Here is a 16,598-nt window from a genome sequence, read left to right as displayed (position 1 = left end):
AAGCTTCTTGGATGAGGGGCGAAACGTTTCTTTTTAACAAAAAAAAACGAAGTCCAGATGACATGATTCAACCTTTTTTGTTGTTATATACCTGGATGACTGAGAAAACAAACTTTGTGTATCCATCTCTTTTGTTTTACTGGATCCACGCGCAGACGCGCAAAACCACCTCTGGAGGCGTCTCATGTGTAGTAAAACCAGCGGGACCATTGTGTGAGCCGACGATATCGTTCCTAACAGTTTCATGACAGAAACAGCTGTTACCACTCTGCCAGGTCTTACGTGGCAGAGCTGGTCTTTTAGAGTGTCCATTCTCGTTTGTGATAAACGAGCCCACATGGTGGTCGAGTTTAGCTCCTCTCCCAGATAAACAATTGTCTGGGCCGGGAGAATCAAACTTTTCTTCCAATTTATGGTGAAGCCCAGATTTAACAGGTGTGATGTTAACACCTGAGCCTGCATCGCTGCTTCCCATCTGGAGCATGACAGCAGCAGCAGGTCATCCAGGTAAAACAAAACTCTCATCCCTGCTCTGTGTAACGGTTGCAGGGCCGTCTCCACACACTTTGAGAACGTACGAGGCGCGAGGGAATACCCGAACAGCAGCCTGTTGTACAGATACTTCATCCCTTGAAAGGAGAAGTGCAGAAATTTTCTGTGCTTTGGGATGATCGGTACGTGGAAGTAGGCGTCTTTCAGGTCGATGGAAACAAACCAGTCGTTTCTCTGCCTGTTGTCCAACAGTTGTTTGGTTGTCAACATATGAAACGGTCTGTCCATGATCGCCTTGTTGAAAACTGACATTCAAAATCGGTCTCGTTCTTCTGGTCCGTTTGAGAACCAGGAAGCAAGTAAAAACCTGTTTTCTTCTCTATCAGGAACCCTGGAGATCACCTCTTTTACCAGAAGTTCTTGGACTTCTGCATTTAGGAATGAGACTTGGTCTGGTGATGACAGGACAATCTCTAAAAATCCTCCAAACGGAGGGGGTCGGGTTGCAAATTGCAGCGTGTAACCCCTGCTTAACAACCTGGTCATCCATGTGTCTGGTGAGCATGTTCGCAGCCACTCCGCTTATCATTCGTGGAGTGGGCGCGCATTTAGGTGATGCATCATGTTTTGTACGGATGTCATTCAGTCCACCGCCTCGACCGCCGTCATGTGTCGTGGGAATGTGTTCCGCGTGACCCAAGGTGAGGCTTCCTCGAAAGGGCTCTGAGCGCGCCTGTGTGCTGCGCTCGGACCGCGGGTCCACATTCATGTCTATGTGGACCGGCGTGTGTTGAGGAGGTGTGTGTGAAAACTGATGACGCCACGGGGGCGCGCATTTGACACCACTGCTGTGAAATGCGTGTCGCTCCTGCCGTGAGCAGGGTCCTGCACTGCACTTGCTTTGCGATCTCGCATCTATGCTGACATGATCGGGCAAGCGCTGAGAAGTAGTGTGCGCGACTTCATCCACGCCCTGCCGCTTGAGTGAAGGCTGCGAGCCCCACAGGAGCACGTGTTTTCTTTGGTGGGACGCGCGTGTCGCTCTCGCTGAGAGCGAGGTCTCTCACCAGACCTGTCTTGCGGCCTCACATTCATCCCGATGTGAGCCAGTGAAAGCCGGGGAGCTGTGTGAACGCCTTCATCAACGCGGCGCCGTTTGGGTGAAGGCTGTTCGCATCTCGCGAGTGTGCGTTTGACACCACTTCGGTGAGGATTGTGCAGCTCGGGCTGAAAACGAGTTACTTCGCTTACGACTGTTGTGTCATGCGAGCGTCCCGTCTCGTTTTGGAGAAACTGTGATTTTGAAAACCCTTTTTTTCAGGACACCGGCTCGTTTTGTGTGGAGGATGTGTGCGCAGCTGATGTGAGTTCATCCGAGCTTACAGACTGGCTAAAAACAGACACTTTCATCATTGAATGATGTTCATGTTTTATTTCAACACTAGTGTCATTTTTATACACACCCTCCGCAAACCGTCATTTTTTTAATCTTTTCCCCTGTGAGCTCTGTGATTTGTTGGCCCAGGATGACACCTGTTGGCGATCTCTGGGAAAACGCTGAACTGCCGGTTGCCGGGATGAAGAGGGCTGGTCTCTGACGGGCGGGGCTGGCGGTGGAACTGAGCGAGACGACGCTGCCGCGGCCATGGAACGTCGTTGTTGCCGTCTCTGCTCACGACGATCCCTCCAGCGGGCCGGGGGGCGGGATGAGCCGTGCGACTTCTTGAGGTGGCGCACAGTCTCTGACACCTCCTCCGACTTTTTGAAGTTTTCCAACATGGCCTTGAAACTGCTCCCGAACAGCGCGTCTGCCGTGATTGGGCCCTCCATCAGGTCTCTGTGCAGTTTTTCCAGCAGAGAAGGAGAATGACGAAGCCAGGTGGACCACTGAATCATTGTCATCCACGCTGCAATTCTGGATAGGCAGACCGCAGAAGAGGCGCACATGTTGAGAATGGCGTCAGATGCCTTGCAAAGGGAGCTCTTCGTTTCCTCAGGCAGATCTGCGGCCTCCAGCCTCTTGGACACGCTGTATGCCAACAGCGCCACGTTGTTTGCTGCGGCTGCCTGAAACGCACACTGGTGAGCTCGATTGGAGAGCGTGGTCACCGTCTGGTCATGTTTCCCAGGAGGGACGGGACACTGCTCCAACCTGGACAGCTTCACTCCGAAAGCTTCCGCCAGGCTCGGCTCCGGGGGGGTACTGAGGGAAAGTTCCACTCGGTGAACCCCTCCACTCTGGTGATGGGAGCGAAAGTGGAGACGGGCGCTCTCAATTTACTAGGACCGGCCGCGGCCTCGTTCCAATAGGACGCCACCGCTGGAAACTGAGGCCAGATGGGATCAGGACGGCAAGCCGGAGTGGAGCCAAACCTTCCCGCTAGATCATCCGATCTGGGCGGGGGGAGGAGAGGGACAGAAAGTCCCTTCATGTCAGCAGCTTCCCGGATAATGTCAGGCAGCTCTGAGAGGAGGGTACCGACGGCAGGGAGCGATGTGGCCGTTGAGGCAGGAAAGCCCGGAGGGGTTGAGCATCCGCTCGGCCCCCCTCGTTCCAACATTACGCTCTCCGGGACGGAGCAAGCATCAGGGCTGCTGCTGATGTCGCCTGTCCCAGAGGAACCATCCGATTCGCTCCGAGAGCCGGCGACGAAGAAGTCGATCGCATTGTTCAGCGATCAGTCTCCTGCCACGGACAGGCAGTCCTCGAGGTTAGCCTTAAACAAGGCTGCTCTCCTCTGCCTTTCCTCCGGAAGAAGGTCGTCACAGAGGCAGCAGGAGGAAGCGCGGGCGATGTGGCGGGGACCCAGGCATCCTTCGCAGGTGTCGTGCCGGTCAAAACTGAGCAAGTAGCCGGTCTTGCAGGACGGACACAAGTGGATGGTGTTGGAGCTGGACATCTTGTTGAAAGTCAGTGCTATTAGATTGCTGAAGAAAACTGGGGAGCCAATTACCCGCTCTCAACGTAACTTATACGGACCGGGTGGGGCCCACACAGCAGGTGGGCGTGGACTAAACTTTTCAGTGTAATGCTTCGCATGACGGGATAAAACTGACTAAGCAACAGCTCTTAAAGGGCGAAGCCTATAAGAAATAAAACTAAAGGATTTTTCTATACTTGATTTTCAGTCGAAAAAGAAGGCATTAAAGACTCCTCCTTGGCAAATACCTCCATTAAAGCAACCAAACTTTTAAAAATGAAGGCAAACCACGAAAAGTTTTACAACAGAGTAACAGAGATATTTGTAGAGAAGGACAGGTGCATGGATTTAATCTTAAAATAAAGGTAAGATAATACTGGTACACGTTTTTCAAAATTTATTTAAAATGAGAGGACCCCCCAAAAAAATATTTTGACATTACATTAAATAGTTTGTTTTTCTTGCCATCACTGTTGAATAGTATGGAGTTTTTAAAAGCATAATTAGATGCCTTTGCAAAAGAAAAAAGGCTAAATTGAAATATCAGCTTCTATCTTGGGTTCATATACAGGTCCTTCTCAAAAAATTAGCATATTGTGATAAAGGTCATTATTTTCCATAATGTAATGATAAAAATGAAACTTTCATATATTTCAGATTCATTGCACACCAACTGAAATATTTCAGGTTTTAATTGTTTTAATACTGATGATTATGGCATACAGCTCATGAAAACCCAAAATGCATGTCCCAAAAAATTAGCATATTTCATCCCGCCAATGAAAGACAAGTGTTTTTAATACAAAAAACGCCAACCTTCAAATAATCATGTTCAGTTATGCACTCAATACTTGGTCGGGAATCCTTTTGCATGAATGACTGCTTCAATGCGGCGTGGCATGGAGGCAATCAGCCTGTGGCACTGCTGAGGTGTTATGGAGGCCCAGGATGCTTCGATAGCGGCCTTAAGCTCATCCAGAGTGTTGGGTCTTGCGTCTCTCAACTTTCTCTTCACAATATCCCACAGGTTTTCTATGGGGTTCAGGTCAGGAGAGTTGGCAGGCCAATTGAGCACAGTAATACCATGGTCAGTAAACCATTTACCAGTGGTTTTGGCACTGTGAGCAGGTGCCAGGTCGTGCTGAAAAATGAAATCTTCATCTCCATAAAGCTTTTCAGCAGATGGAAGCATGAAGTGCTCCAAAATCTCCTGATAGCTAGCTGCATTGACCATGCCCTTGATAAAACACAGTGGACCAACACCAGCAGCTGACATGGCACCCCAGACCATCACTGACTGTGGGTGCTTCACACTGGACTTCTGGCATTTTGGCATTTCCTTCTCCCCAGTCTTCCTCCAGACTCTGGCACCTTGATTTCCGAATGACATGCAAAATTTGCTTTCATCCGAAAAAAGTACTTTGGACCACTGAGCAACAGTCCAGTGCGGCTTCTCTGTAGCCCAGGTCAGGCGCTTCTGCCGCTGTTTCTGGTTCAAAAGTGGCTTGACCTGGGGAATGTGGCACCTGTAGCCCATTTCCTGCACACGCCTGTGCACGGTGGCTCTGGATGTTTCTACTCCAGACTCAGTCCACTGCTTCCGCAGGTCCCCCAAGGTCTGGAATTGGCCCTTCTCCACAATCCTCCTCAGGGTCCGGTCACCTCTTCTCGTTGTGCAGCGTTTTCTGCCACACTTTTCCCTTCCCACAGACTTCCCACTGAGGTGCCTTGATACAGCACTCTGGGAACAGCCTATTCGTTCAGCAATTTCTTTCCGAGTCTTACCCTCTTGCTTGAGGGTGTCAATGATGGCCTTCTGGACAGCAGTCAGGTCGGCAGTCTTACCCATGATTGCGGTTTTGAGTAATGAACAAGGCTGGGAGTTTTTAAAAGCCTCAGGAATCTTTTGCAGGTGTTTAGAGTTACGTCGTTGATTCAGATGGTTAGGTTAATAGCTTGTTTAGAGAACCTTTTCATGATATGCTAATTTTTTGGGACGGGCATTTTGGGTTTTCATGAGCTGTATGCCATTATCATCAGTATTAAAACAATTAAAGACCTGAAATATTTCAGTTGGTGTGCAATGAATCTGAAATATATGAAAGTTTCATTTTTATCATTACATTATGGAAAATAATGACCTTTATCACAATATGCTAATTTTTTGAGAAGGACCTGTATGTGAGCATCCGATTCCAGACAGTCAGTGCCTCACCTGTCACACAGCTCACCGCACGTCACTGACACAGCTAAAGAAGAAATCTAAAGTAAATTAAATACACTAAAATTCATCTGAACCACTGGTCAGGAGTTCAAAGGCTTAAAATAAACTTACAAATGGTTGAAATGTGTTGTGTCAAATTATTTTAGATATCTAGTCTTAGTTTAATAAACATGCACAACACAAAGAAAAATTTGAGAACTTACTTCTTCTAAACCAGCCATCTTTTCCATCCATTCCTGTAAAAACGAAGAAACACGGTTAGAACATGGCCTACAACTCAACACTGAATAACAGGCAAAAGAGAGAGAGCAACATTTACCTGGTCCTTCTTCTCCAGAGCTAAAGACATGCCCTCGGCCATTTTAGCTCTGCTGACCTGATGAGACTCATTCTGCTCCTGAAGTTTCTTTATAGACGCTGTGTAGTGAAAGACAGGGAGAACAACGAGGAAGGAAATCACACAGAAAATTCTGTATACAAATAAAAGTAGACAGATTAACCTGCACTGACAGAAGCGTTGTTGTTAGTAGCTGTGAAAAGATTAGTGAGCGTTCATCCTAGGAGCAAAAACAGGCAAAGACAAGCGATGCATGGCAAGCAATGATGAAACAAAATGCAGTGAAGCTGATATGGCAGAATCTACGCAGAGTACAAAGACAGCATTCCAAAGTAAATTTAACGAAGATTGAAACAAAAGTCCCTAAACATCATATTTTTCTAACAAAAAGCTAACGTTTCCATGGAATCCATGTGCAGACAGTAGCGTTCATTAGAACTGGGACAGGGAGGCATGGTGGTCTGCATCAATCTCATCCTAACTAGAGTGAAGGATTGTGGGAATTCAACTAAACAAGAGTGATTAATCCTCGGGGAGTTAAACACACTTCATTACCTCCATGGGACGTGCTTCCAATATTTTTTTATATTTAACAGACCAACTTTTTGTTTTCTAAGTTTTAGCTGCTTTAAATATTTCTCTGTTCTTGTCCCAAAACTCTTGTTTTACAAGCAATGATTGGGTTATTATTATTAATAATAATTTATTCATTAAACTAAGATGAACTTTAATTACCAACTAATGATCAAGTTTCACTCTTGTATCATATGATCTGTGCAGTGACACAAATAACACCAACCAAAAAAACAAAACTTATTACAAAATTATTAGTAACCAAGGCAAAGACAGAATGGATAAAAAAATAATAATCAACTGATCACTTTTATAATGAATGAAAATCTAAAGCCAAACATAAAGAACAACTGAATGATTCATAGTAATTTGGTTTTTCATTTAGAGAGCAAAAAACGGGTCGAGTTATATACAAGAAAATCCACTCAGTAAAATGTATACTCTTTATAAAAGTCTAAAACTTCACACAAAGTCAAAAGAAAAGGCCCCATCAAAGCTTAAAATTAGGTAGATACAAGAATATTTAACATAATTTATTGGCTAAATTTAAGCCAAATGTGGAAAACAGGTGGTGAAAGCCAAGTGTACCTTTAGTCCATCAATAGATGCTAGGAGAAATCCTTTTCTAAATATGAAACTATAATGCCACAAACAACCTCTTATGACGCATGGTGTTGGGGGCTAATGGTCGGGGAGGGGGGGGGGGGGGGTTGCAGCTACAGAACAGGGGCACCTTGCTGTCCCTGCGTCAACCATGAACTCCTCTGTAGACCAGAGTGTTTTAAAACCAGAAGCTTGGGCTAAACTGGGTCCAGAAGCAACAGAACAACAATCCCAAAGAAAGTAAAATCAAGCAAAGGCCCAGTAAGTGTCCAGATTTCATCCTTTGTGGGGCGGCTGTGCCTGAGTGGTTAGAGCCATCGTCCTCCAATCCAAGAGTTGGGGTTTGATTCCACCAGCGGTCACATGCCATAGTGTCCCTGGGCAAGACACTGAACCTCTCATTGTCTCTGATGTGTGTCCCATCGGTGTATGAATGTGACAAAGCTCTGATTATTCTCTGTACAGATCTAGTATAGAGCTGTATGAATGGGTAAATGAGGCACAGATTGTTGTAAAGAGCTTTGAGTGTCTTGATCAGATAGAAAGGAGCTAAATAAGTACAGTCCATTTACCATTCCATTTAATATCACTGCACCCATGTGGATGTGAAAAAGTTAATGACAAAAAATAATAATTCTGACAATTATGTAGTTTTCTCTCATTCAGCCTTCACTGTACTGTAATCACCACTCATAAGGACTACATTGCCCTTGAGTCATTGCTGTGCTGTACTGTAGTGCTTCTGGGCACCGTTTTCTGCCAAACAGTACTTTTGCAAAGTGAAGTCATGACTGCTGAATAAAGTTGCATTCGGCTCCAAAAAGTCCTATCCGACCCGGACCCAGCCCACAGTCATCATTTTCAAACCCCAACCGACCCAACAAATTAACAGTAATTATAGGTCCGAACCTGGAAAAAACCCGACATTTTTAATTAGTTATTAACAATCGGAGATGTGTGGCTGAATCAAGGGGCAGAAGATCGGAGCTGAGGGGGTGTTTGTGCTTTCATGGCCGTAAAATAACATTTAAACCCTGTATCTGCTGCATTCTGCATTATTCACGGAACGCTCCGACACCTCTGCTTTGAGATCTCACCTGTTTGGGTCATCGGGCGCGCACGTCCGCTGGGTGCAGCAGCTGAATGAACATCCATTTGGGTGATGGATCACTTCCTGGCAGTATAGTCCCATCTGAAGCTTAACTGAACTTTTGACCTCTTAAGACCGGTCAGCTCGCGGTGAAATGGCCGCGCGCAGCTGGTGATTGTATGGCAGGCCATGTTATCATATAACTGGATCGTGGCTGATCCTGACCCAATTAAAAGCCAGACACTGACCTGGCTCACCCGTCCAGCACATTATCATGGCCCGCCCTAAATTTATGTCGGGTGGGGCCGGGCTTAGGGCTCAGATTAGAAATGACGGCTCAACTGCTGAACCGGCCTTTCAAGAGTAAAATTTAATTCATGCCACATGGATAAGCTTTTTTGTTGTTGTTGTCGTTTTTAAAGAAAATTAAACTTTACAAACATAAGATTTAAAAAAAACGTGTAAATCATGTGAGGACATTTCTCTAAGAAATAGAGCGTTGACCCGGTGACCCGGGCACCGATTGGCTGTGACCGTCTGGTTACCATCGCTCTTTTTCAACTAAACTTAAAGTGTTACTACGAGTTATGTTTTCTAAACATTCTGTGCGTTCAAAAGTCTCTGGCAGCGAACCCAAATGTCAGAAATGCTTTGTAACCAAAATACTTAGTAACTCGGCCGCTGACTGGCTGTGACACTAGCAGACGGTCGCTAACACACTTAGCACTGGGGTTTATTCATCTCTATTTCTCAACTGGACAGCTCCCAAACGTTTGTTTTCAAACGTTTCCGGTGGCGAACAGACACGCCAGTGGAAGATGCTGTCGATTAAAGAGAAAGTGCAACTTCTGGACAAACTTTAAGAGCGGCTGTTGCCGGCCGCTCACAGCATATTTGTGCAAGCTGCAGTGGTCTCGTGGATTAATGACTGCAGAAGAAGAAAACAACACCACTTTTGATACCAACACCAAAGGTGAAACAACTTTACCGTTTTATCATCTGTTAGCAAGCAGCACGGAGGAAGAGACATGGCGATGTAAATGAGGAGTGGGGAAGGATTTGGATTAAAAAGTGTTTCTCTGCACAGAGAGGCTGCGTCCGCTGATCCAGCAGGAGCTGAGGTGTTTGTTAACATGAGTTCAAAGATCTGATCACCGAGGGGTCTACAGGTCTGAAAAAGGTTTTAACGTGGACGCAACATGCCTGTTCTGGAAGAGGATGCCATCTCACACTTTTAATATGTAGGATGAAGCCAAAACACCTGGTTTCATCTCATCTTCATCACCTTCATCATCATCACTGGACAGCTAATTCTTCATCTCCATCTCTTCTTCATCTTCTCTGGTGAGTACCCATTTAGATTAAAAAAAAACAAAAACAAAATGTTTTTGAATGTCCAGAGGACCAGATTTAACTTTTTTAGATGTTTCTACCTGGATTGTTGAGCATGCATCAGGACATATAGATTAATATTTTTTAAAAGGTTTAAGAATTTAAAAAATTGTTAGGAACATTGCAAGAGTGTGGGAAGAGTTTATAAAACACCGTTACTTGTATATAAATACTAAAATAAACGTTGGTTACGTACTGTAACCCCAGATTCTATGAGTATAGGCGTAGCTCTTTAAGGCTGTTGCTGATGGGTTTTATCCCGATATGCAAAGCATTACACTGAAAAGTTTAGTCCAAGCCCACCTGCTGTGTGGGCCCCACCCAGTCTGTATAAATTACGCTAAGAGCAGGTAATTGGCTCCCAAATAGCTTTTTCTTCAGCCATTTAGGAGCCAGTGAGGCCCAATGCTTAAAGCCTATACTCATAGAATCTGGGGTTACAGTACGTAACCAACGTTCTATTTCATATAGGCTTCGCCCTTTAAGGCGGTTGCTGATGGGTTAAGGGCGAAGCAGATGTGGTCCTCGCCTCACTGGGTCCATTCGAACACCGTATGAAGCAGAAGCTTTCCCAAAAAACGTCTTGTCACTCAGCTCCCATGTGCGTAATTACGCATTGCGTAATTATGTGTACCATGCACAGACGCATGTAGTGTAACTATGCGTTCTGAATGCATGAACGCCCCGGAAAACTTTCAACGGGGAGGGACAAATGCTGAAAGTAGCCATGAACCAACTGGTTTACGGCTGAACAGTATGAACAGATTAATAATAACAGGAGAGCTGATTATTAATCAAATGAACTGATTGGTAACAATAGTCATGAACTGATTAGTGACAACAGAACCAAATAACAGTCACAACTTGTGACTGATAACAACATCTCACACTGTAATGCATGCAGATAGATGTGAGTTAAACAGAGTTCCATGAAACGACAATAATCATTCTGTTAAAACACTAAGGACAGAATGTGTCATGGAATGAGCCGTCACATCACGTAGATAAAAGCGAATGAATGAGCAGGGTGTTGACCACGCGGCCGCAGTGCTAATGTCCTGCATTGTCATACCATTATGCAAGGCAGTCGAAGATGCGATACCTCTGATCGAGTGCGCCCTGAGGTTGACAGGAGGCTCTAAATCTGATGCTTTGTAGGCTTCAGAAATGGCCTCACACGGCCAGTGTGACAGGCGCTGGGTGGATAACGGGTGACCTGCAGGTGCATCTCTATAACGCACAAACAAATGTTAGGTTTGACGCATTGCAGCTGTGCACGCTATGTATGGTATGGTATAAAGTTTATTCATTTTAAAAAAGTACAAAACAATTCCATAACAATATAAAAAAGATTCAAAAGATTTAAAATGAAAGGCAGCAGAAAGAAGAAAAAATCTTATTATATCTGCCCCTTTTTTCAAACAATTATTTCAATCACAATAATTTTCAAGTAACAGAACAAAATGAATAACTTTCTAATTTTTCTAATTCTAATACAAAACACACTAAGCTACTTCATATATACTTTTTTAACAATTCAGCTTTGATCTTTTTCTTAAATGTACACATTGACTTGACATTTTTCACATCACTCTCTAGAACATTCCACAATCCAACTCCTTGGATTGAGGTAGACCTTCCCTTCAGACTAGTTCTGAATTTTGGTTTGACAAATATCTCTATCCCCTTAAGATTATAACAACTTTGTCTTTTAACAAAATTTCTTTGGATATTTAATGGTAATGTGTTATTTTGAGCCCTATACATAACTGATAAAATACTGTAACACGTAAACGCCCGCACAGGACAGAGAAGATGGAAAGAATCCTGAATCGTACGCACTACATCTTGAGAGAGATCCATCCTCTCAAAAGGATCTGCACAACGGCCAGACCACAGGTTCTGGCCTATTGTGATTAACTCCTGATCGCTCCTCCCACCTGGAGGAGAGCGACCTCCCTCCACGGCAGGTTCCACGAGCGCCCCGATAACCGTCGTAGGACTGGGAACCATGATGTGTTCACGCACTTGGGATAGAGGAGCTGTCAGTCCCTCCTCCTGAGCTCGGTTCAGAAAACCGTGATATCAGAGGGAGAGAGGGAGGTGAAGAAGCATTACGACCACAGGCTGTGGGCAAACGCGTCCACCCCAGCGGTGGATTGTCCCGTGGCTCCATGATAATTATAGTTGACATCGAGCATTCTCTCGTGTTGCAACAGGTCCACAGCCGCTCGCAGGATTTCTGCCGTGTCTGAGCCATAGCTCTGGGTGGAAGGTCCCCGGTCCCCGTGCCGCAAAAGACCATCTTTGGACATCACATCCGTCCCCTGTTCAGAACATAGGAGATGTACCCTACTCCAATGGAGAGCAGATTGGGTGTGCCCCACACAGCAACTGTCTCACAATGTGGCACATGGGTTGAACGCATACATCTCCTGCCAGTTATGTATGCAACAGTCACTTGCTGTCTGTGTGAATAAAAAACTCTGATGATTCCGCAGCATGGAGGCAAAGTGTTGAATCACATTCAAAAACCCCGTGCGACACTCCAAAAACATTTAAATGAGCTGCTGTGTGGAGAACCACAGCGCCCCCACAGCTCGTTAAATGCGTGTGCCTCTGTGAAGTCTGACGTGTGACGTAGGTCTGCTGACAGAAAACAGCTGACATCACTCAACCAGTTCACGTGAGTTGCACTGCTGCCACCTGTCTGTACAAACTGCTCAGCAGCAGCAGGTGTCCAGATAAAGCAGAATTCTCCTCCCTGCTCTGTGCGGCGGCTGCAGAGCGGCTCGGGCGCAATAATGGAATGTCGTTTCTCACAGTTCAAAATTGACAAATCTAGAATAAATCTCATCTTTCCGGTTCGTTTGGACCAGGGAGTGACGAGAGAGGAACCCTGTGTTTTCCTCTCCTTCTGAGACTCTGGAAATTACATTTTAATCAGAATTTCCTGAGCTTCAGCGAGGGGGGACGAGATCTGTTCTAGAAATGACAGAAAACGTCATTAGAGTTCCTCCGCACCAGGTTTGAGCTGTACAGCAGCGTGATTCCCCTGCTGAAAACGGTTCGCCTATCCGTCTGGAGGGCGCGCTCATTGCCACTCATTTATAAAGTTATAAAGCGGGCACGCGTTTATGCTGTGAACTCACATGCATGCTGATGTGAGCTGGTGCGCGCGGAAGGAGAAAGAAAAAACGCGCGCCCCCGAGCATGCAAATAGTTGTGTGTTTGCTGATGCTGTGGGATGCAGCTCATCTGTGTTGTGCTCACGTTGTGTGCAGCTGCTCCGTGTAAACGCTCGGGGATCGGGTGCACGTATGAGCCGACGTGCCCAGAAGATTCATGTTTGCGCGCCCTCATTCATGCGACGTCTTAAGCGAGGATTGCCGCAGGAGCGCACGTTTGACGCTGGTGCGGTCAGGAAGCAGCGCGCGGCATCGGTGGGGCGAGGTTACCACTGGGCTCGTTCTGCAGAACACGTTCATTCTTGGCTGAGGATCACGTGAGCTTTTGAGTGATTCCACGAGCTGCAGTATTAATTCAGAAAACCTTCTTCGAGGATGAAGGAGCGGAGTCGCTGAGAGGCTTGTGAAACTGTTGACGCCAAGGGAGCGCGCGTTTGACACCACTGCGATGAAAACGCGTGTCGCTCCTGCCGAGAGCGAGATACGTTACTGGGCTCGTACCGCGGTCTCACGTTAACGTTGACGTGAACGGCGGGCGCTGAGAGCTGCGCGTGCACTTTCATAACGCAGCGCCTTATAGGTGAAGGCTGCTCGTGCCGCGGGAGCGCGTGTTGGCACCGCCGGCAGTGAATGAAACAACCTTAAAAGGCTCATTCGTGATGAGTGTGTGTGATGGGGCCGCTGTCAGATCATCCGTGCTGACAGCCTGGCTAAAAGACACTTCATCATAAAATGATGTTTATTTCCACATCGTGTCATCAACACACTTCCAGCAAACTGACACCTGGTTATCTCCCCTGAGCTCCGTTTGTTGTCCTAGACAGAGGGCCCACCGTCTCTTCACGCCTCTGAACGTGTATGCCAACAGCGTAACGTGTTGTTCGCTGCGGCCGTCTGGAACGCATGCTGGTGAGCTCAGTTGGAGAGCAGTGTCACCGTCTGGGTTACGCTAACTGGAGGCACGGGACACTGGTCCACCTGGACATCTTGCTCCGATGAAGCCTCCGTCAGGCTCGGCTCCAGGGGGCACTGAGGGAATTTCCGCTCGGTGAACCCCTGCTCTGGAGATGGGTGCGGACTGTGTAGACCGGCCCCCCAATCTACCAGGAAAGCCGGCTGTGGCCTCGCCCGTAGGACGTCCTGTTGGGAAACCGAGGCCAGATGTATCAGGACGGTGAGCCGGAATGGAACCTAGAAAAAAACCTTCCCACCGGATCATCCGAACTGGAGGGAAAGGCGCGGGATGTAAAAAAGGGGTCCCTTCATGCCAGCGGCTCCTGGATTACGCCGGGCAACCCCAAAGGGCGCCGTTGGCCGGAAGCAGTGTGATCGCCGATGCGAAACGAGGTGGGATGAGGTGAGCATTTGCTCAGCCCCCCTCCACTGACACTACGCTCTCCAGGAGGGAATGAGCAGCGGGGGGCTGCAGCTGACGTGGCCTGTCCCGGAGGAACCATCCGATTCGCTCCGAGGGTCGGCAATAAGAGGAAAATTACAAGATGGCGTTGTCCAGCGTGTAGCGACCTGTCACTGAGAAATACTCCTCGGTGCTTACCTTGAAACAAGACTGCTCGTCAGCTTCTCCTCGGGGAGGAGAGCTCACCGGGACGACCGGAGGTCGACGTGACGGGCCAAGCATTCTTAACAAAGGTTGGTCATCTACACAACTTTCCTTCTTCGTTCTTCTGACAGTGCTATTAGCTTGCTGAAGAAAAAATGGGAGCCGATTACCCGCTCTTAACATAATTTATACGGACCGGGTGGGGCCCACAAAGCAGGTGGGCGTGGACTAAATTTTTCAGTGCAATGCTTTGCATATCGGGATAAACCCATCAGCGACAGCCTTAAAGGGCGAAGCCTATACGAAATAGAACTACCATTTACTACTACTACTACTACTTGTGTACATAATTTTCTTCCATCATGTACCACACGAGATGGTAATAACACTAAAGTGTACTTGAAGTTGAACTTGGACTACTGTATCCCTAATTCGCGGTTTTTCACTTATCGCTGGTGTGTGTGGTCCCAAAGACCCGCGATAAACGAGGGACCACTGTACCTCAAATATGGGTGTGGCTAAAGTTAATGTCCTAATATTTATCTTTATAGCTCAAGCAGCTGTAGCTCATACTCCAAACACTAATTTCATATTTATTCAAAGAAGTCAGACAGTTGTCTAAATTGTAAGAATAAACCAAACGCAGTTATTTGCACATCTCAAACGTTTTGTTCACATTGAAATACAGTAAACATATTACAAAGTTGTTTTTAAATAAGGAATTTGAATTTGACAACACATGTCAAAGTTCCTGGAGCAGCAACAAAAGGCTGTAAAGGTACGAATAAGAAGGAGCTGGAGGAGCATTTTGTACCAACAGGTCAGCGAGAGCACTGGGTTTAAAAGCGAATGTTAGTGGCTCACTCTGAAAAGTAAATGTAAACGGACTGTACTTATATAGCGCCCTTCTATCTGATCAAGATACTCAAAGAGCTTTACACTACATGTGCCTCATTTACCCATTCATACAGCACTCTACTAAAACAAAAGTAAAGCCAGTCAAAGGTTCACCAACCTGCAAAAAATCTGATCCTTAAAACAGTGTAACAGTTTCACACTAGTGTCATGAAGACTCTGAACATCCCATCATCTAGAGTTCATAATGTGGAAAGATTTCAAGAATGTGTAGAAACCTCTGAGTTCAAAGAGCAGAGTGGAAACTGCCTGTGATCTCTGGGCCCTCAGGGGCCACTGCATTACAAACACATCTGATTACCTATGGCTCAGGAACACCTCCACAGATTATTGTCTGTAAACAAAGTTCACTCTGTGTCTTCCAGAAATGACAGTGTTTCTCTACCGAACTGAACTACTAACCCCCCCATCCCCCGCCCCTTCACAACTGCTGGCACAGCGCACATAACAGAGGCGCTGGTTGATAAGCACTACGTGTCTCGGTCTGAGCATTCATTACAACAACATGGCTTCATCGAGTCCAGGTGCTGAACTGGTCTGTCCAATGTCCAGAACAGGTAGAACCTGCCACCAGACAACAGGGCCTGTCTGATGGAGGGAACAGGACAACACGCCCTCCAAACCTCCAGCAGCTCATCTCCTCAGTCCCTGGATGTTTACAGACTGTTAAACCAAGATGAGGTAGAGGCAGAGCAGCCGGGAACTAAAAGTCCCAGTTTGATCCCCAGCCATTCTCACACGTCGTGGTTTCTCTGAGCCAGACACCCAATCCCTAACTGCTCCCAGGGTGCTTGCATAGCTGCCCACTGCTCCACCTGGGTGTATCGCAGGTGTGATGGGTCAAATGCAGAGAACTACTGTCATCATTAACCAAAAAAAGTCCATGCTCAATAATCCAGGTATATAATCCATCATTTTTCAGTCACGTCATCTGGAAAAGTAAATAAACTGTCCAGATGACCTGACTGAAAAATGTTGTGATGTCATCGTTGTATGGGAACATATATGATGACACCACACAGCACTTTAATTATTATTAAAAGGAGATGCTTTACAGTGAGAAATATGGACTAATGGCTAAATCATTTTAAATGATTTTAAATAAAAATCCATGCCAATCGTGCGGCTCATCCATCAATCAGCCAATTGTGTGCCATGTCCAATCTTATTTTGAAAAACCGTGATAGAGGGAGACCGTGATAAACGAAGCATGAAGTAGTGAGGGACTACTGTATTTCACTGAAAATTCTACTTTCAGAATTGGGATTGCACTTAAATGTGTAGTAAACATCTCTGAGCTGC

The 16,598-nt window shown here is 46.3% G+C and overlaps 1 protein-coding gene across 1 annotated transcript in view; it reads right to left on the bottom strand.

Moving 5' to 3' along the window:
• Positions 1-16,598, bottom strand: part of LOC119413713 (golgin subfamily A member 1) — a 52,676-nt gene that overhangs the window by 23,110 nt on the left and 12,968 nt on the right. Inside the window, exons 3-4 of the mRNA XM_037680767.1 lie at positions 5,957-6,054; positions 5,841-5,873 (exon numbers count right to left, since the gene is read on the bottom strand). Coding sequence (XP_037536695.1) covers positions 5,841-5,873; positions 5,957-6,054 — 131 coding nt within the window. The remainder of the gene's footprint in view (positions 1-5,840; positions 5,874-5,956; positions 6,055-16,598) is intronic.

The sequence above is a fragment of the Nematolebias whitei genome, chromosome 8, assembly GCF_014905685.2.
Source record: "Nematolebias whitei isolate Nwh7 chromosome 8, NemWhi1, whole genome shotgun sequence".
NCBI classification, from domain to species: domain Eukaryota; kingdom Metazoa; phylum Chordata; class Actinopteri; order Cyprinodontiformes; family Rivulidae; genus Nematolebias; species Nematolebias whitei.
The sequence above is the reverse complement of the archived record's forward strand: the minus strand, read 5'-3'. Positions and strand labels throughout refer to the sequence as shown.